This window comes from Colletotrichum paranaense, assembly GCF_030867605.1.
Source record: "Colletotrichum paranaense strain IMI 384185 chromosome Unknown Scaffold_1.1, whole genome shotgun sequence".
Lineage (NCBI taxonomy): Eukaryota > Fungi > Ascomycota > Sordariomycetes > Glomerellales > Glomerellaceae > Colletotrichum > Colletotrichum paranaense.
In genome coordinates, this window is record NW_026848959.1 from 4683906 (window position 1) to 4701856 (window position 17951).

At 54.5% G+C, this 17951-nt stretch overlaps 6 protein-coding genes across 6 annotated transcripts; 3 read left to right on the plus strand and 3 right to left on the minus strand.

Annotated features, from left to right (window-relative positions):
* Nucleotides 1–1418: 1418 nt before the first annotated feature.
* On the minus strand, nt 1419–8522 carry CPAR01_01621 (tetratricopeptide; the record flags this gene model as incomplete). The annotated part of the gene is made up of 13 exons (XM_060485910.1): nt 1419–1777; nt 1839–1907; nt 1980–2001; nt 2062–2172; nt 2261–2593; nt 2704–2942; nt 3073–5934; nt 6007–6057; nt 6226–6260; nt 6583–6731; nt 6822–8035; nt 8095–8399; nt 8452–8522. The coding sequence occupies 13 exons, from the start codon at nt 8520–8522 to the stop codon at nt 1419–1421; spliced, it is 5820 nt and encodes a 1939-aa protein (XP_060356767.1).
* Nucleotides 8523–9222: 700 nt separating this feature from the next.
* CPAR01_01622 (ubiquitin carboxyl-terminal hydrolase, family 1) lies at nt 9223–9981 on the minus strand (the record flags this gene model as incomplete). Its single annotated transcript, XM_060485911.1, has 1 exon — nt 9223–9981. The coding sequence occupies one exon, from the start codon at nt 9979–9981 to the stop codon at nt 9223–9225; it is 759 nt and encodes a 252-aa protein (XP_060356768.1).
* Nucleotides 9982–11393: 1412 nt separating this feature from the next.
* Nucleotides 11394–12418, plus strand: CPAR01_01623 (uncharacterized protein; the record flags this gene model as incomplete). Its single annotated transcript, XM_060485912.1, has 3 exons — nt 11394–11549; nt 11621–11870; nt 11931–12418. The coding sequence occupies 3 exons, from the start codon at nt 11394–11396 to the stop codon at nt 12416–12418; spliced, it is 894 nt and encodes a 297-aa protein (XP_060356769.1).
* A 693-nt stretch (nt 12419–13111) lies between these two features.
* CPAR01_01624 (uncharacterized protein) lies at nt 13112–13696 on the minus strand (the record flags this gene model as incomplete). Its single annotated transcript, XM_060485913.1, has 2 exons — nt 13112–13566; nt 13621–13696. The coding sequence occupies 2 exons, from the start codon at nt 13694–13696 to the stop codon at nt 13112–13114; spliced, it is 531 nt and encodes a 176-aa protein (XP_060356770.1).
* A 1370-nt stretch (nt 13697–15066) lies between these two features.
* Nucleotides 15067–15871, plus strand: CPAR01_01625 (ctr copper transporter; the record flags this gene model as incomplete). The annotated part of the gene is made up of 4 exons (XM_060485914.1): nt 15067–15195; nt 15257–15305; nt 15361–15676; nt 15733–15871. The coding sequence occupies 4 exons, from the start codon at nt 15067–15069 to the stop codon at nt 15869–15871; spliced, it is 633 nt and encodes a 210-aa protein (XP_060356771.1).
* A 561-nt stretch (nt 15872–16432) lies between these two features.
* Nucleotides 16433–17444, plus strand: CPAR01_01626 (alpha-ketoglutarate-dependent 2; the record flags this gene model as incomplete). Its single annotated transcript, XM_060485915.1, has 2 exons — nt 16433–16558; nt 16629–17444. 2 exons carry the CDS (start codon nt 16433–16435, stop codon nt 17442–17444), a joined length of 942 nt encoding a protein of 313 aa, XP_060356772.1.
* Between the last annotated feature and the right edge of the window lie 507 nt (nt 17445–17951).

Genomic DNA, 17951 nt, shown 5'->3' on the forward strand with positions numbered 1-17951 from the left:
ACTTTTTCCCGATATCTGCTTCGCCCGTGAAGTCTTGAGTAAGGTAGCGGACAGTTGTCCAAAACCGACTGTAACAATGTGTCCGTGTGCTACGCCTGTTCTTGATGATGTGTGCTGACTGCAGACGGGTCGACTTTGTGCCGGTAGGCAATTGGCTTATGAATCTATTCGCATGTGCGTTCTCACACTTCTAGGAATCAGCATCACCCTGGAACCAAGAAAGGGGTACTACTGACCTTGATCGCTGATTCCCTTGCACCTGAAATGGGATTATGGGGTATTGACACTATGAGCTGTGTGCATTCCGGTTCAATGAGATTGAAGTGGGAATGTAATGTCTTCCCTCACTCGTCGCAGTACATCACCAACTCTTGCGGCTAGCAGACAAGCTGGTAAGATTCTACGATTTGCAACTAGGGAACTTTTTATCAGACAATCTAATAAAATCGACACCTAATGTCTCTTCTCAAGCGATGAAGTCATTAACAACTTTTAGCCTTTGAAGAAGAGGTTGTCCAGAGTTCCATTCGCATCCATTAAAATCCGTCAGAGCGAGGAAGACCGAGGAGGCCGAGGATCATGAACAGCATCTGGACTTCTAATTGACGGCTTCAGATTGACTCGGCCGAGCTCAAGGCGTTTGTCCGAGCCGATCGTGCCGATGCAACTTGGTATTCATAGATCTACTTGCCATGGATGTGGAAGACTGGAGTCACCCCTGTTGTTGGGCTGTTCTACAAGCCTGAAGTGATTAGTACTTAGCACTGTATCGGCTTAGCAAGCGAGCATAATTATCAAGCTATATGGTCCCTCCTACGTAACTTGATCAAGCTGCCAAGGGTGGGAAAAATGTGATGTCTTTGAGACTCATATCCGTGATTCCCCTGAAGTATAAGGCTGGCCATGTTGAGGGGACTTCACAATTCACGATTGCTTGGTACCAGCCAGAGGTGCCACCTAGTATGTAAAGGTAGCCCGATAGCGGAAAGAGATGCGTAGTGGTTCTAAAGAAGGCTGACTCCTTGCCCAAGTTCTTTGTCATGACAAGTTTCGTAACGACATCCCTCGCAAGACCAAAGAGACTAAAGCGCGGGTGAAATGACATTGGTGCCACCTAAAGAGCATGCTGGACACAAATACTGAAACAGTACCTCAATTTATGGAGCCAACCCTAATGTCTCCTTTAAAGTAAGGTATACCGTATACGCGGATGCGGCTCATAGGCCTCCTCCGGGTCAGCGGCACGGCACACCAGATAGATTCGCGCTTTGTTCAGACTACATTGTAACAATAATGAACCCGCTTCATCAAATGTACGCAAAGTTTAGTTATCAAAAAAGCGAATTTATCATACACAGTTAATAGCGCTTCTCTATGCCGGTCTTAAAAGATATTTGCCTCGTCTATCCATCCCATCATCAAACCTGCTTCCCAGTAACCTCACTCTCCTCATCCCGATCCCGCCCTAACCCCCTCCCCCTCGTCCTCAACGCGGCGAGCCTCCTCCTCACACTCTGCATCTTCTTCTTCTCGTTGGCCGTCGTGCTAGCAACGGGCTGCGAGAGAGACGACCTCCTCAGCCTGCTCAACTGCGTCGACGCACCCAGCGACGAGGGCGGCGACTTGCTCTGGTTCGCGGCTGCCAGCTTCTCCAGCTTGCGGACCTCGAAGAAGTTGGATACGCGACGGTAGAGGTGCTTTGCTTTTCCTGTAGTGACGAATTCGTAGATTTGAAGGGAGAGAGCGATGAGGAGGAGGGTGGCGACTAGACTCAGGACTGGGGTTGTGTCAGTTAGACGTTGGAGTGAAGAGGGGGGGTTGTGGCCAAGGGGACCTACCGCATGTGAGAATGAGGGTCCCAGGGCTGATTGGCGATGGTACGCCCTCAATGGAGATGTCAAAGATGCCTATTCAAATAGTCAGTATCTGTCCGCCTTTTCTGGGAAGAACCTCCAGGAGGCTTCTTCCAGGCTACGCACCTGTTGCCCAAGACAATGGAGCCTGTAAAAGTCAGCATCACTATCCCTTGCTGTACATAGGTAAGATTGGGCATCAACTTACAAAGACGACCGTCGCTCCGGTAAAGATGAAGAGAATCTTCGACTGCTCGCTCGCAGACAGCGCCTCCTCGATATTCGCCTCTCTCTGTCTCAAATCCAGCAGAGTTGTAATCTACCACCCAGTCAGCCACACGTACCCAATAGCAAACGCTCCCCAGATGCAGTCATCCAGACACCTTCACACGGAATCTAGTACTCACCGAATCCCGAACCCGATTCGCATCCTCCTCCAACCTCTTGAAGAAGTCCAACGTCGGGTGCTTATACGGCTTAACAACACCACCCTGCTTCTCCCCGGCTCCGACTCCGCCGCATAAACTCCCAACCCGCTCCGCCTCCGCCTCACGGAATCCGTCAAAGACCCGCTCCTGCGACCGGAGAACCCGCTTGATCATGTTGATCTCCTCCCGCACGTCATCAATCTCCTGCAGGAGCTCAATCTCGGCGCGGAGGTCGTCGAGGACCGTCTTTGAGGTGCCCATTTTGCTGATGGAGGCTTTGAAGTTGGCGTAGCGCTTCATTGCTTCGTTGGACTAATTTTTAGTATCAAAGTCAGCTAAGATTGACCTCTTGTCACAAAGTTCACCCCTTTTTTCTAGGTAGATAACTGTACCCGCCAGCAAAGACAGACAGAGAAACTTACAACGTGAGCAATGGACGCCGCAAAGATGTTACAGTAACTCCGCGGCCCTTCGAATTGGAAGTGGAATTCCTCCTCACTATATTCCACCGCGCTCTCGAGGATACTCTCCACAACACGCATCATGTCCGTGTTCTCAGATCGCATGTCCCTTGTTCCCAGCACGCGGTGCTTGATCTGGTTCAATAATGTCTTGGCGTTCTTGTTATCCCAACGATCAGGGAACGCGGTGATGATGGTGTCTGTAGAGTAAAAGTATCGTCAGCTTTCGTAAACCACCGAGAAGCATCCAAAGTCACCGGCTCCGTCCTCTGTCTTTCAAACACTGCCTGCGCAGGACAAGTCACAACGGAGGAATAGAGAAGGACTCACGCTCATCAATCCTCCAAATCCAAAGCTGCGCAACAACCAAAATCTGCTTCCTCCTCTCCGTGTCCATCCTCCTCTTCTCCCGCGAAATTTTGGCCTGGACACTACTCGCCTGATCCTGCCTCCCCGCCATCCTCCCCAGCTCCGCCTTGGTCCCGTCCGTCTTCTTCTGCTTGGAGCTGCTCTGCCTCGAATACGCCCTCTGCGCATGCCGATCAAACGGGTTTTGTTGGTGTTGCGTCTTTTGCTGCTGCTGATGCACCCTCGTCGACGCGATGCCGTCTTCGGTTAGAGGTTGCTTCCCTAGTACGTCCTCTGCAATCGTGTCACCTGCAGTCGATGACCCGGCTGCTGTGGTTCCCGTTGGCGTCGTGCCTGCGGCGGAGGCGGCGGAAGCAGCCAGTCGGCCCTCGACGCGCCGAAGATAGCGGAATAGCACCTGGCTTTCGTTTCGCAGCGCAAGATCGCTCGCGCTGAGACTCTCGTGGTACGACTGATCCAGCGATCTCGGGACATGCAGCTCAGACTTCGTAAACGTCGCGCGCATCTTGGCCATGGCGTCAAAGTGCGCTAGATGGGGGAAGAGGTAGTGCTGCAGATTCGTCGGCATTGCGCTGAGAGGGTGCGGCCTCTGGACCGGTGGCGCTCTTCTATCGTTGCCTGCTGCTGCTGTCGGGACGGCTACCGCGCCGCCGCCGACCAGTTCCATCGGGCGAAAGACCTTGGCTTCATCCCCGATGTGTACGTCCTGGAGACTCCTCTTCGTGCCCTCGTCGATATCGACGTCGATGACGGGGAGTACCAGAGAGAACATTTGCGACCTCGGCGGCGCCGCTGCTGCTGCCGGTCCGGTCGGCGATGTTCCTCCAGTCACCTCCGGCCCGAGACTCACCTCCGGCATCCCAGTCCCACCACTCCCATCCGTCGCCGCCCCAGCAGCAGCAGCAGCCGTAGCAGCCTCCATCCGAAAATGCGGCTTCCGGTAGGGCGCACTAATCCGAATCTCCTGGAACGTCTCCTCGATGAACGCAATCATCCGGTTACACTCGGCATCCGGCCGCCCGTCCACGGCGCAAATCCGCTGCACGAGGTCCATCACCCACGCGACGTTGTTCGCAGGAAGATGGAACCACCGCTTGATAGGCCTGTGGTCTTCCTTGTGGCTGTTAGTGGTGCGTGCAGTACCGCCGCTACTACCACCACCACCACCACCGGTCGTATGCGAACTCTTACGGCGCTGCTGGCTGACGTGCTTTCTCATCTCCTTCATGTTCAACCCAGGGCTCCCAGGAGGTTGAAGCAGAGGCGAATACGGCGGCGAGTGAGACGGCGTTTGAAGAGGCGAGAGCCTCGGACTCCCCGCGGGACTCTGTGCTCTCGAATGCGCTCTCGACCGCGCGGGGCTTCGTGTGGGTGATCCAACGGGGCTCCGGACCGGCGTCTCGGCCGAGTGTGGAGACAGCGCCGACAACGTCACCGGCATCGGCAGCGTCATCGGAGGCGGAGGCGGCCTCGGACACAACTTAACCTCTGTCTCGGAATCATACAGCAAATCCCACACACTCAGACTCTCGAAACTGCATTCCGAAGAAGGACACCAGAACAACCCCTTAAAGTGCTTACACGCCTCAATCTCCGCCTCCTGATTCGGTCTCGACGGCGGGCGCGTCTTCTTCACTCTCCCGCCACCACCACCACCACCACCCATCACAACACCGGCCGCCGCAAAAACACCAAAGACATCGAGTCCGACGTTCTGCTTCGGCACAACCTGCGGCGAGTTGAACAGATCCGCAATCGAGTTGCGGTTCAGCAACTTGGCCAAACTCTGCGGCGTCTCCCCCGTCGACGAAATCACAGTCGGATCCGCCCCGGCCTCCAATAGATCCCTCACGAGCCTCTTGTTCTCGTTCTTCACGGCGTGGTGCAGCGGCGTACAGTCCTCCGTATCCCGGACATCCACATCCGCGTCCGCGGCGAGCAGCGAGGCGACGACAGCCTCGTGCTCGAACATGACGCCCGCATGGAGGGGGGTCTGGTCGTCTTTATCCTGCAAATCGACATCCGCGCCCGCGGCGATGAGGATACGAACGACGCCATCGTGGCCTTCGGAAGCAGCTTGGTGAAGGGGCGTGCAGTACTCGTTGCTCATGGTATCGACGTCCGCACCCTGTTCCACCAGCATCCTCACAATCGCCTCCCGCCCATGGCGCGCAGCAACGCTCAACGGCGTGAAATCATTCGCGTTCTGCGCCTCAATGGAAACGGACCCCGTCCCCAACAACATCATCACCACACCCTCGTGCCCACCCCTGGCAGCATCATGAAGCGGCGTATCCCCAACAGCATCTCTCGTCCCGGGATTCGCCCCAGCCTCAAGCAAAACCCTAATAACATCCTCATTCCCCCTCCTCGCAGCAATATGCAAACTCGTCCCCAAATCTCGATTCGGCGCGTCAACAACCGCCCCATTCTCAATCAACAGCGTCACGATCCGCGCATACCCGCCCCGACTCGCCTCATGAAGCGGCGTCTCCAGAAAACTCTCCTCGGCTTTCACGTCCGCTCCCGCCTCGCACACCAACGTCGCAACACACCCTTCGTGCCCGTTACGCGCGGCAAGATGTAGAGGCGTACAGCGATCTACATCGCGGACGTCGACGTCAGAGTCAGGGTTGGCTTCGAGGATGGCGACGAGGAGGGCGGTGCGGCCTAGGCGGGCGGCGTGGTGGAGGGCTGTTCGCTGGTCGTCGTCGCGGGCGCGGAGGACGGAGGGGAGGGAGGCGATGAGTTGGCGGACGTGGGTTTCTGTTGCGGCTGGGTCTGTGGTGTCTTTTGCGATGACTTCGATGAGTTGGACGTATGCTGTATGCGGTGTTAGCCTTGGACTGAGATGATGAGGCTGAGATGAGATGAGATGAGTGGCTTGAGACATACCTTCTTTCATGGGTGAGTCCATGATTGTGGGTGGTGAAACTACACGCGTAACTGGCGTAGCAAAGTGAGGGTATCAGTAAGGAGAGAAACAAATCAAATCCTGCGACTTAGATCTGCCAACTCATGAAAGTATCAAATAGTGCACTTCTATATGGGACGAGCCAAGGCACCGACTCATGTCTTTTCGAATGACAATTCTCATCAACGGGTGACACTTACACGGGTCGACATTTACGGCCTCACTTGGCACACCACTACAACCCCAAGCCATCGCAAACCTCATTCCGGCATGGCATGTCTCACAACTTTAGTAAGTTCTTTTGAGTCCTCTGGCCTTACAAACTACAGTAACTTATTTTCGCGGGGCAGCGCAAGTCATTCATCACGCTCCAAGACATCTGAGAGCACTCACGTGGAATATCTCTGTTGTTGGGGTCACATTGCAACCACTACAAATGACCTAGTGAGCTCCTTTTAACGTTTCGTCGTCCAACCATTACGCGTGACCTTTTTTCCTTCCCTTCGCACCCGTTCCCCCCACTAGCACCTCACCTCAACGCCACTCCGATTTCTTACCGGCCGACGCGGATAACTCCCGCCGCTACGAGCTTCTGCACCTTGGCTCTGATCTCGGGGTTCTTCATGTGCTCGTTCAAAGCAGCGGGATCCGACTGTGCCTGCTGGAGGATAGACTGCATGATGGGGTCGTTCATGATGCTCATGATCTAGTGCACAAAGTTAGCCAAAACTAGTCGCTAGTTGCGGATGGAAGGAACCGGTCGCTCTGTGCCGGTCGCATGGTTGTGGATGCTTACCTCGGGATCCTTTGCCAAACGCTCCCGCGTCTGGTCCTCCGTCTCGTTCTCCCGCGCAGAGTACATGGCGTTGAGGGCCTTTTGCTGCGTCTGCTCAATCTCGCGCGCGTTGGCTCCCTTGTGGTGCTCCAGATCAACCTTGGACGCCTCACTGCAGGCATCCACCGCCTTGGAGTACTCGCGCATGCCGTGGAAGGCCTGCGCCTTGCGGATGTAGCCGCGGATGAAGGTCGGGTCCTTCTTGATGGCCGTGTTGCAGTCCTCGACGGCGCTGGGGAACTCGAGCAGCTTGATAAAGGCCGCCGCGCGGTTGCTGTATCCTCTGGGGTCGTTGGGCGCACGCTTCGTCATCTCAGTGTACGACGCCACGGCGCCAGGCCAGTCGCTCTCCTTGAACTTCTTGTTACCCTCCTCACGCGCCTCCTCTGCCTTGGCAGGGTCGATGTAGGCACTGCGAGCAGTCTCGATCTTGTTGCGCTCTGCCGCGCGGAGCTTGGCGTTCACGTCGGGGGTGCGGTGCTCAGTCAGCGACTTCTTGTAGTTCTCGATGGCAAGGTCAAGGTTGCCCTGCTTCTCGTAGGCGGTACCGATACGGGCGTAGCTCTTGGCGATCAGCTTAAAGTCGGCATAGATCTCGCGGCCCTCCTCGACGGCCTTTGAGCAAGTCTCGATGGCCTTGTCAAAGTCGCCCTTCTCGAAGTACGCGGCACCCAAGTTGTTGAGGTAGGTGATGTCCTTGTGCAGCTCCCACGCCTTGGTGTAGTGTGCAATAGCCTCGTCAAAGTTGCGCTTCTTGTAGTTCTCGGTACCGAGGGCCTTCTCCTTGTCAGCGGCCTCCTTGGCCTTCTTCTTCTCGATAGCCTCCTCGTCCTCTTCTTCGGGTTCGGGCTCAGGCTCGGGAGTGGGGGCCTTCTTGGGCGCGGCAGGCTTCGACTGAGGCGGGGGAGGAGCATCGCGCATCTCGGCGTCCTCGGGCATGTTGTCGGGCATACCCATCTGCATGTCGACGCCCATCAGAACACCAAGGACCTGCAGCATGCGGGGGTCGCTGAAAAGATCGGGTGAAGCCGAGGGGTTCGCCTTCATCTGCTGGAGCTTGGCCATAAAAGCGGGGTCGGCGAGGAAACCGGCCGTCTTGGGGTTCGCGGCGAGCTTCTGGACGAGCTGGGGGTCGTTGAACATGTTGCCGAGGCCACCCATCGGGTCACCAGCGTCTGTTGTAAGTCAGTCAGCATGGTCCTTTTTCTTTTCTTTGTTGGTGTCTTTCACGTACCACCACCAGCCTCGGACTTCATCGCCTTCTGGACAGCAGCGAGATCCTTCTTCAGACCGGCATTGTTAGGGTCGACCTTGAGGCCCTCCTCGTACGCATCGTTGGCGGCGAGGAGGTCACCCAGACCGTACTGCGCTGTTCCCAGACGTCCCCATCCCTTGGGCCAGTCGGGCTTGATCTCGGTAGTCTTCTTGGCATCGTTCAGGGCGTTTTGCCAGTCCTTCTTGGAGGCATAGGCTGCGGAGCGATTGCTGTAGAGGATGTGGTTGTCGGGCTGGATCTCAATAGCCTCGGTGAACTTGGCGCTGGGACTCTGTCAGCTGCGTGAATATGGGGTGGAAGCAGAGACAAACTTACACAGCCTCGTCAAAGTTCTTCTCGGCAATGGCCTTGTTGCCGAGAGCCTTGAGCTCGTCTGCGGAAGCCATGGTAATGTGTGTGTATGTGTGTGTCTGAGGAAATGTGCGGATGACTTTTGGAATGGATCAACTCGAAATCGAACTTCAAATGCAATCGCAAGGTAGACGTGTTGTCAGGGTATCTGGTAGATTTGTGGTGTGGGAATTGGGGAGAAAGAGAACTCGGAATTCTCGTCGTGGGGTGAGGCAGTCAAAGGCAGCAGAGGCGGGAAAGAAAACAGCCCAAGCTCGCCCTTCTAGCTCTTTCGATGGTTGGAGCAGCGCCGCGTGCTGATTGGACGGGCGGGGCCGTTGGCTGGCTCGTGCAGATGGAGGGGTTCAAGGCTGAGTTCGCCCTGCCTCACCGAACCCCTCACCTCCCTACCTCTACCTGCTCGTCCTCACCTCGGTGTATCTTCTACACCTAGAGCCGGACTGGTGAGTTCGGTGAGCTGGGTGAGTACACCAATATTAGATGCCACACTGGACAATCCCTTTGCGTCGCCTGTAGGAAGGAACAAGTTCCGGAATTAAGAGACCATTGAATTGACTCGAATAAGAACAAGGGAGGGCGTTTAAATCAAGTTAACTGCAAACGAATGTGCTCTCTAAGCTATGCATACCAAATTCCAATCCCTTTTACAATCCAGAGTTCCTCAAAGCAAACAACGCCGATCCCCATGCGACGTATCACACATCACGCACCGACAACCACCAAGACCACCAGACCTCACTCCTCCCTCTTCGCCAAAGCAACAATACTAAACTCCAAGTTCCCATCCGCAAACCCAATAAACCTCTTCACCCCCCTCTCTAACGCATCCTCACTCAACATATCCTCCCCCTCCTCCAACAACCCCCGATCAACAGGCCCATCCGACCCGCCCTCCAACTCCCACAGATGCCCATCCTTCCCTTTCACAAATGCAATGAAATGATAGCCAGGCTTCTCCTCCGCAGGCGGCGCCGCCGTATCCCCCCTCCTCGCGGCCTTCATATGCGCCTCTTCCAGCGGTAGGCTATTATACAACACATCAGCCCGCTCCTCCCACTTTAACGGCTCCGCCTCTTTGAGTAAACTCTCAATCAATGACCCCTCCTGCACAAACTCCCTCGCAGGCCCGTTGCCCACGGCATGAATGAGTGCATACAACCCACACGCATTCCCAATCGTCTGCCTAAACCAAATCACAGGCTCCTCCGGCCCGGAACCAGCATACGTCACCCCGTCTTCCTTGGCGAGCTTCGTGCCATCGGCGGAACGGACGGCGTAGTACATTGGCGCCGGAGAGATGAAGATTAAGGCGAGCGCGGGGCGGGGCACGAGGGAGAGGAGGGAGGGCTCGTCGAGGCTGTAGACGTCGAAGAAGCCTAGCTCGGGAGAGATGCCGAGGTCGTGGATGAGGGAGGTGAAGACTTCGGGGTTGTTTTCGAGGGGGATGACGGTTTTTTTGCCGTTGGGGGTGTAGTAGACTCCTTCTGTAGGCATGTTGGCGGGATTGTGGTTGGAATTATTTGAAGTTGGTTTCGTGTTGATGAGTTGCTCTGTGACTTGTTCTGATGATGAAGTCTAGATAGCCCGAGCTGAATGATAAGTTGATTTGATGAATGATGAAGTTGTGATGTCGATGCTAAGGCGTGGAGACAGACGCCCTTCACTTACACGCCAGAGGCAGGCACGTCGTGAGGTGTACGCAAACCGAGCGCCTGCCTGGAACCCCGCACGGGGAGTTGTCTTCACCGCTTTGTTCCCGACTTTGAAGAGTACTTTGGCAATTGAGCTTACAGGAAACAAGTTGACCTTGACCATTTCAATTCTCATTCGATAAGGGCAAATGGAAAAAATCCCTTCTATCGTGTGGCACTTGGTTTTGGGTGACCGCCGAGGCCCGATTGCGCTGCCTATTGCCTTGAGGTTAGTCTGCTCAGCGGATTATGAGGGACAGGCCTGCGGTTGGAGTGTCCCTTTCGCATCTGTACCTCTGAGAAACTGCAACATCGCATTCGCATTTAGTTGCGCGATCGAAGCTCACATATTCTCAAAGAGTTCATAGCCATATATGTCATGCTTATTGTGCATTTCGATGTCTTCGCCGGCGTCTGCTTCACAACCCTTACCTCACCTTACTCTTCTTGGGGGATAACATAATCCCCAGGCTTCGGTTCAACCCAGAGCTCCCAGTGATGTTCCAATGACTGGGACCAGACTTCAGCTTGAGCGTATGTTTTGAGAACACTCCAAGCCAGCTCCCATCACCAACTTGGCAGTCAAATCACCAGCAGCCGAGCCAATTGACTCCGCCATGTCTGCTCGTCCAGGCGTGCCAGGCTCTCCACACTCCACTCTTCCCGTCATACCGAACATGTTCGGACATCGGCAGGTCACCAAGGTCCGAAGCCCCGGCTCAACGTCTCATTCCCCCGTCTCCCAAGGGTCCCGAATACCCAATCCAGGAACCGCATCGGTGACCCCATCCCGTCGGCAGCCACCGCCATGATCCCACAGCGGCATTAGCGGGAGCTCCCCAGGTGAAACCGCGCCAGAGCTCCCTGCACATCACCCCAGGTCCCCAGCGCTCTTCCCCGGCACGGGCCAATGGCGATCTGCCTTTTAATCAGCCAACCTCTCATTCTTCTTTCTTCACCCCACGCTCCAGAGACCCGGAAGCTCCAGAAACTCTCGGAAACGTTGGACAAGCTTCCCTTTTCTCGGCCCCGAGCTGACGTCCAATACAAAGCTGCGTTGTGCTGCTGCTAGCTATCCATTTGGTCACGCAACCCCGACCCTCGATTCCCTCAACAGGCGGCAAAGGCACGTCAGTGAATCGTACCACTTTCCACCCTGAGTTGTATATCAGTTGCGCCATTCGCTCTCGCTAGGCTCCGCCGAACTCTGTCAAAATGGCCGGATATCTCTTGCTTGTGATTCCAAGCATCCTCATCAGCTTGCTAGCTTCCAGAGCACCATTCATGATGACCACGACACCGCAGACCACCAAGCCTTGGGCCGACGGGCCCATGAAGCTCATCACCACGCCGCAATATGCAACCAAAAAGGTTCGTAGCTTGGGTTGGAATCAATGGGGATCGGGCCTAGTTGGAGGAAGCTCCAGCTAACAGTCCAATAGACCGACCTCTTCACGCTGGGCTCAACGCACATGGCCCTGCTGCACAACTCGATCCTGCGAGGTTATAACTCCATTTACCAACAAGCGCCCTACATTCAGGAAGCAGACAAGGCAGACTTCATCGGATACTCCCAGACCTGGTTCAAATTTGTCAAGTCGCACCACGATGATGAGGAGGAGTCGCTCTTCACCAAGGTCGAGGACCTTTTGGAGGACAAGAATGTCTTTGCCGAGACGCATAAGGAGCATGGTGCGTACCTGATATCCACGACACTAACCCGCAATGGTCAACTGACAAAGATATGAACAGAATCATTCCTCGGCGGCCTCGCCGAGTTCAACAAGTACCTTACCTCCCTCTCCTCGCCGGCCGACTTCTCTGGCGACAAGCTGCTCGAAATCATGAAGAGCTTCCAAGAACCATTCGAGAACCACTTCCATAGCGAGATCACCACCATTGCCGGCATGTCGGAGCACCCGAACGCGCCCAAGGAGGGAACACCGGAGGCGGCCAACGCGAGTCTGACGTTCAAGACGTGGGGCAAGAGCACCGTCACCAAGGCGGGCACGGCGGACGTAGTGCCGTTCTTCCTGCTGAACCTGGACCGGACAACGGAAGACGGGTTGTGGGCGAATTGGCCGCCCATGCCGGCGCCGATCAAGTGGGGATTGATCAATATCGCTGGTGCTTGGCACTGGGGGTGGTGGAAGTTCGCCAGCTGCGACGCGGCAGGCCAGCCGAGGGAATTGTACGCGCTCGAGTCCAAGGCGGAGGACAAGTCCAAGGCTGAACTGTGATGGAAATTGTTTGAGATGGAAGCGAAATTCTTATGGCTTGCTGGGACGAAAGACTGGCGTTTTAGGGGAGCTTGGAGCCTGTGTATCTTTACTTGTAAAATAATGCTCATGGCGGGCAGAAAAGCTAGCTCCTATGCCTAAATTACTGGATGGCCGCTGAAATCCGTCACCCACCTTGATGCCAGGGCCCAGGTCCAAGTGCGCCGCAAATAAAGTTGAGTGGGGAGGTGTTCGGCGACAGCGTCATTCGTCGGCAGCAAGCCGTGAGATCGGCGGGAAGAATCGAGGCATGGGAGCCGCAGTCTGAAGGGGCGGGAAAGCGAAGCTAGAGCATGGCGGAGATTGCGAGCCAGACGCTAGAGTTGATGTTGCAGCAGGCTTCCCTGGTAGCTTCATCTATCCGGCCTTGGCTTTGCGGTCGCAGCTGTGAAGCCTCTGGTCTCTTGACCGATATTGTTTTCTCGGGAATCCAGACAAAGACATGCAGTGAAAGCAGCGGGTAGGCCAAAAGGTGAACACCATGTGGTTGGTGATGAGGCGGCTAATAAGCAGCGAGCGGGTTGTGGCGAGCAATTTAGAGAGGCGAGGCGAGCTGCAATGCGACGCAATCCAACGGCAAGCCGATATTGCAGAAGCAGGCGCACAGCGCCGGGGCGGCGGAACTGTCCTGTTGTGGCCCAATGGAGGGCGCAATCAAACTTGGGGCTCTTTTGGGCGCTTCACAACCACAAGATCTGATTGCGCCTGGTTGCATCGGTTGGAATTCTCGCAGGCCACAGCTTCGTACACTCCACTGTTAGTAAGCTGCTTGCTCAGGCGAGGTAACAATACATGAAGGGATTGCATCGGCGTCGGAAATCGGGAGGCTAGAATCGACAATCTTTCGCAAATGTTCTCAGAATAGCGCACGGTAAGTCGGGGGCGTCGACCACTTTTGCTTGGCCGATTCCACCGCATCGTATAGTATTGACTGAGAGTGGCCTTGGGAGCAGCGGCCAAAAGTCTCGACTTTCTAATTGGGGAGAATCGTCCCGAGTTGCAGTCTGGCCCCGCAACACAAGGGACAGTATAGTGACCGTATCTGGTGAGGTTGGAATCGCTGATGGTTGTACGTACGTGACGCAGCTGGCGGCGGGCGTACAGGGCGTCTAGAGAGATGGTTCAGACTTCACCGTCATTCCTATGAAGCCTGGGACAAGTACCCCATAATACGGCGTTGGGATGTGCGACCTTCTCGATTTCGACGATCAGCCCGACGGGAGACAGGGCTGGACTCATGAGGTGCAGGTCCTCATCAGCAACAATGCTGGTACCGATTACAGTGCCTCATTGCCTCCCTCTCTGTGAATTTTGAACGGAGTTGTTGCTTTGTCGATCTGTGGTCTGCTGGGTTAGCTGGTAATTCGAGCCTCGGGGTGCATCTGCGATGCAGCGGCCGAATGTGACCTGCCTGCTGTCACTTTGCCAGAGGGACTAGAAAAGTCAGTACCTGTGTAGCCTGTCGCCTGTACTGTGCAAGAGCAAGACGCGACCTTATGAGTGAGAGGGAATACACGATGCGTTGAACATGGAGAATCGCATAGCAAGAATCGAGACTTGGAGCCGTGACATGTGTCGCGCAGGAAGTTGGGAAGCAGACTGAGGCACTTCGAGGTTGCAATTGGGCGTAAACTTGCTCAAAAACTCTCAGGATGCTTGAGGCAGGAAGCGATAGCGCTGTCTTGGCAGCAGGAAAGGCAGGAAACAGAGCGAGGAAGAGCAGGCAAGAGAGCAGATTTACCCCCGGTCTCCCCGTGCGGTTTTCTTACATGCGCCTACCTGAACATACGATAAGGCAGGTCACTCCAACATAGACCTCGTTGGCTGTTTCCTTCCAACATCATGCCCTGTTGTGCGTACCTCGATGTACCTTATGTAACACAGGCCACACGGCAAGCGCGAACTTTGAACATGAAGAGTCAACTTCTTTCTTTGGTACTGCAGGCAAGAACAGAAGGTCGTGCCTTGCCTTACGTTTCTGTCCCCGAAAAGACATGGAAGGAATGGTACGTGCCTTAGAGTTCAAGTAAAGGACTTCGTCAAGTGGAGCCTCATCACATCAGATAATCATCGACACATCCTCGTCGCTGCATTTACACCGATGCCCCTCAATCAGCCACAGTCCAACCGGGACGACCTACGCTCTCTCCCACTCCATCCGTGCTACGATGTCTACGTCCACGGATTTCGTGTTTTCTCTGCCCACCAACCCACCGAATCTTACTTCTAGACCCTTGTTTTGTCTCTCGGGAAGGAATCTAGCGCAAACTGGTCCTTGTAACTCGCTCTATCCCATGGAAATCTAGCGCAAAGTGGGTCTCTTGGCAAAGGTCGTTCTTCCCTTCGCGGCAAAGAAGTGAGAAGATCGATCGGCTTCCCTGCTGACGCTGCCTTTATATAACAATGTCGAGACATATCCCCATTACTCAAACTCTATTTTGTCTTTCCTTCTCCAGCTTCGCTCTACCGATACTCTGACATCTTCCAGGCCCCTGCTCCTTCGATCGATCGTCGTTTAGGAGTATCACGACATCAGTACTAGGTTACAACTATCACAACTAATAGCACCACAAATTCTCTTCAGCAGCATCTACGAATAAACCGACAAGATGGACGGCATGTCAATGGCCACCACCACCACTGCCATGGCTGCTACTGGCACCATGAGCATGGCTGCTACCACCAGCACCAAGGCCGCCATGTCTGGCATGGGAAGCAGTACTGGCTGCAAGATCTCTGTACGTCCTGGCCATCACCATCTGTCTCTGCTATCCATGGCGCCTACTAACCGCTTCATAGATGTTGTGGAACTGGAACGTCATTGACAGCTGCTTCATCAGCAGCCAATGTACGAACTCCCTGCCTGTGCCAACGATGATGTCAAAACACTAACACCCATACAGGGAAGATCACCTCCAACGGCATGTTTGCCGGCTCATGTATCGGGGTTATTCTCCTGGTCATGGTTCTTGAGGCTCTTCGCCGCGCCACCAAGGAGTACGACAGATACCTCATCAAGGCCCACAAGCAGCAGTACGCCAACGCCGGTGCCGTCTCCCCGAGCTCCGCTAGCGCCGACGACCACGGCAAAGGCCCCTCCGGCTCCGCCGCCGCTATCACCGCAAACGTCGTCCCGCCTTTCCGCCCCAACGTTCTGCAGCAAGCCGTCCGCGCACTCATCCACATGTGCCAATTCGCCGTCGCTTACTTTGTCATGCTGTACGTTGCCTTGACGCTGCCTTCATCTCAAAGAAAGGCGCTAATATTGTCCTTAGTCTTGCCATGTACTACAACGGTTACCTCATCATCTGCATCTTCATCGGTTCCTACATCGGTGCCTTCCTGTTCCAATGGGAGACTATTTACGATGGCCCCACCTCTGCTGCCAGCGAGGCCACCGTCTGCTGCGGTTGAACATGAATAAACAAACTTGATACACCAGCTTCAGGTTGACGAATACGGGAGACAGCATACGACGTCTTTGAGGAGGGATCATAATACTATACCCACGCAGCGTTCCAGCTGCCCTACTGTTTGAATCTTAATTCAGCGCGAATAATAAATCAACACTCTTCAACATCAGCAAATTTCGATGCCCGACCCCTTTTCCTCCCCCTCGTTATGTTATGTGTGATGGATGCAATATTCGACTTCCTACCTTATGTTGGGAATTTGGCCGTCTTATTGCCGAGAGCTTAAACATTAGCGCTTGCTCAACTCTCTTCCCTCTCCGACGAGTCCCGCACTCTCTTAGGTGTAAGATGATTGGATCAATCGTCTACCCGTCCTGTCCCGCGGAAATGGACGGCTTTCGTCTACTCATCGGAAGAGGGGAATAAGCGACTCGGATACGTGATCTCATCGTACGTCTCGGATCATCTTAACCATCAATATAACTAACCCCCATCTTGCGTGCCCAAGCTGAACATCTGGCTGCAAACCATCCCGACCACTTTCTCCATACAGACTATTGCAATGGCTATCACCGAACTTCATACCAAGGAGCTCAGCCCCGGCTTTGGGATCGAAGCACACAACTTTCCATTTCAACCTGACACACTCGATCAAAGCGCTCGCCTGATTGAAGATCTTGTCAAAAAGGTAAGCTTCCGAGGTACCCTTCTTATCTGTCAAGCCTGCCTATCATACTTGACTAACAACCTCTGAACAGCACGGCTTCGTCGTCATCCGCAAAAGCGGCCTTACAGACGAAACCCACATCGCCCTAGCCCGACATCTCGGCGAGCTAGACGATGTCAAACCCTACAACAAAGCGGGTCGTATCAACCGCCTCCAGTACGACGAGCTCTTTGACGTAGGAAACATCGAGGCAGACGGTTCCATCATCGACCCTAAATCCCCGCGTGCCCAGGCTGGGTTGAGTAATGCTCTCTTTCACGTCGATTCGAGTTTCAATCCTAGGCGGGCGGGCTATTCCATGCTCCTGGCACATGAGTTGCCTCCCCAGGGTACAGGTGGAAGCACAGAGTTTTGCGATACCAGGGCTGCGTGGGATGGGCTGGATGAGGATATGAAGGCGGAGTTGACGGAGAAAGACTACGTTGCTTGCCATTCTATCCTGCATTCCAAGAAACTCGCGGCCCCGGAGCACTTTGCGAACATTGAACCCGCAGACTACCTAATGGGACGACACAAGCTCGTGCAAAAACATGAAGCTTCCGGACGGATGAACCTTTATCTCGCAATGCACATCCACCATATCGAGAATCTCACTCCGGAGGCCTCAAAGACTTTGTTCGAGAAGCTTTTTGACCACGCTACGCAGGAAAAGTACCGCGTCGTGGTGGAGTGGGAGGATGTCGGGGATATGGTCGTCTGGGATAATACCTGCACGATGCACCGCGCCATGGGCGGGGACTTTGCGTACAAGTACCGGAGAGATATGAGAAGGGCTACTGTTCATGATGGGAGTTCGCAGTCATGGGGGTTGAATGAGAAGACGGACATGAGACAGGGATTGCCGTGATGGATGGTAGGTGGTAGGAGGGTGTTGAGATTGCATTCATGGGTGCCGGATATCGGGGATATGTTTGCTAGTAGATGTCGTACACGAGAGTTGAAGTCTTTCATTGGTTTCTTTGTTGAAGAACCACCATCCCAGCCGGTACTTGCTTGCTGGCAGCTTTCATGTGGATGTTGATACTGAAGGGCTCAACGCCGAGATCGTTTCTTGGATCCTTTGTTGAAGAAACAACTATCCTTGATACTTGAGGAAATAGATCTCGTGCCTGATTTGCCAGCGAGACCCCTTTTATGATGACCGTTATTCATTGTCCGGCCACGACGTTTTCGTGACTGGCTATCTCGGCATTTATCGCAGTGTGCAAGACTCAGGCACATGCAGTAGGCAGACTTCGCGATATTGGTATGCTCTTTGTCCACTACCTAGTAGGTGTCTTGATTCGATTAGTTGTTCACCACTTACCAAACTGCTTCGTCGGAGGTAAGCAAACATGTCCTTCCGCCCAGCCAA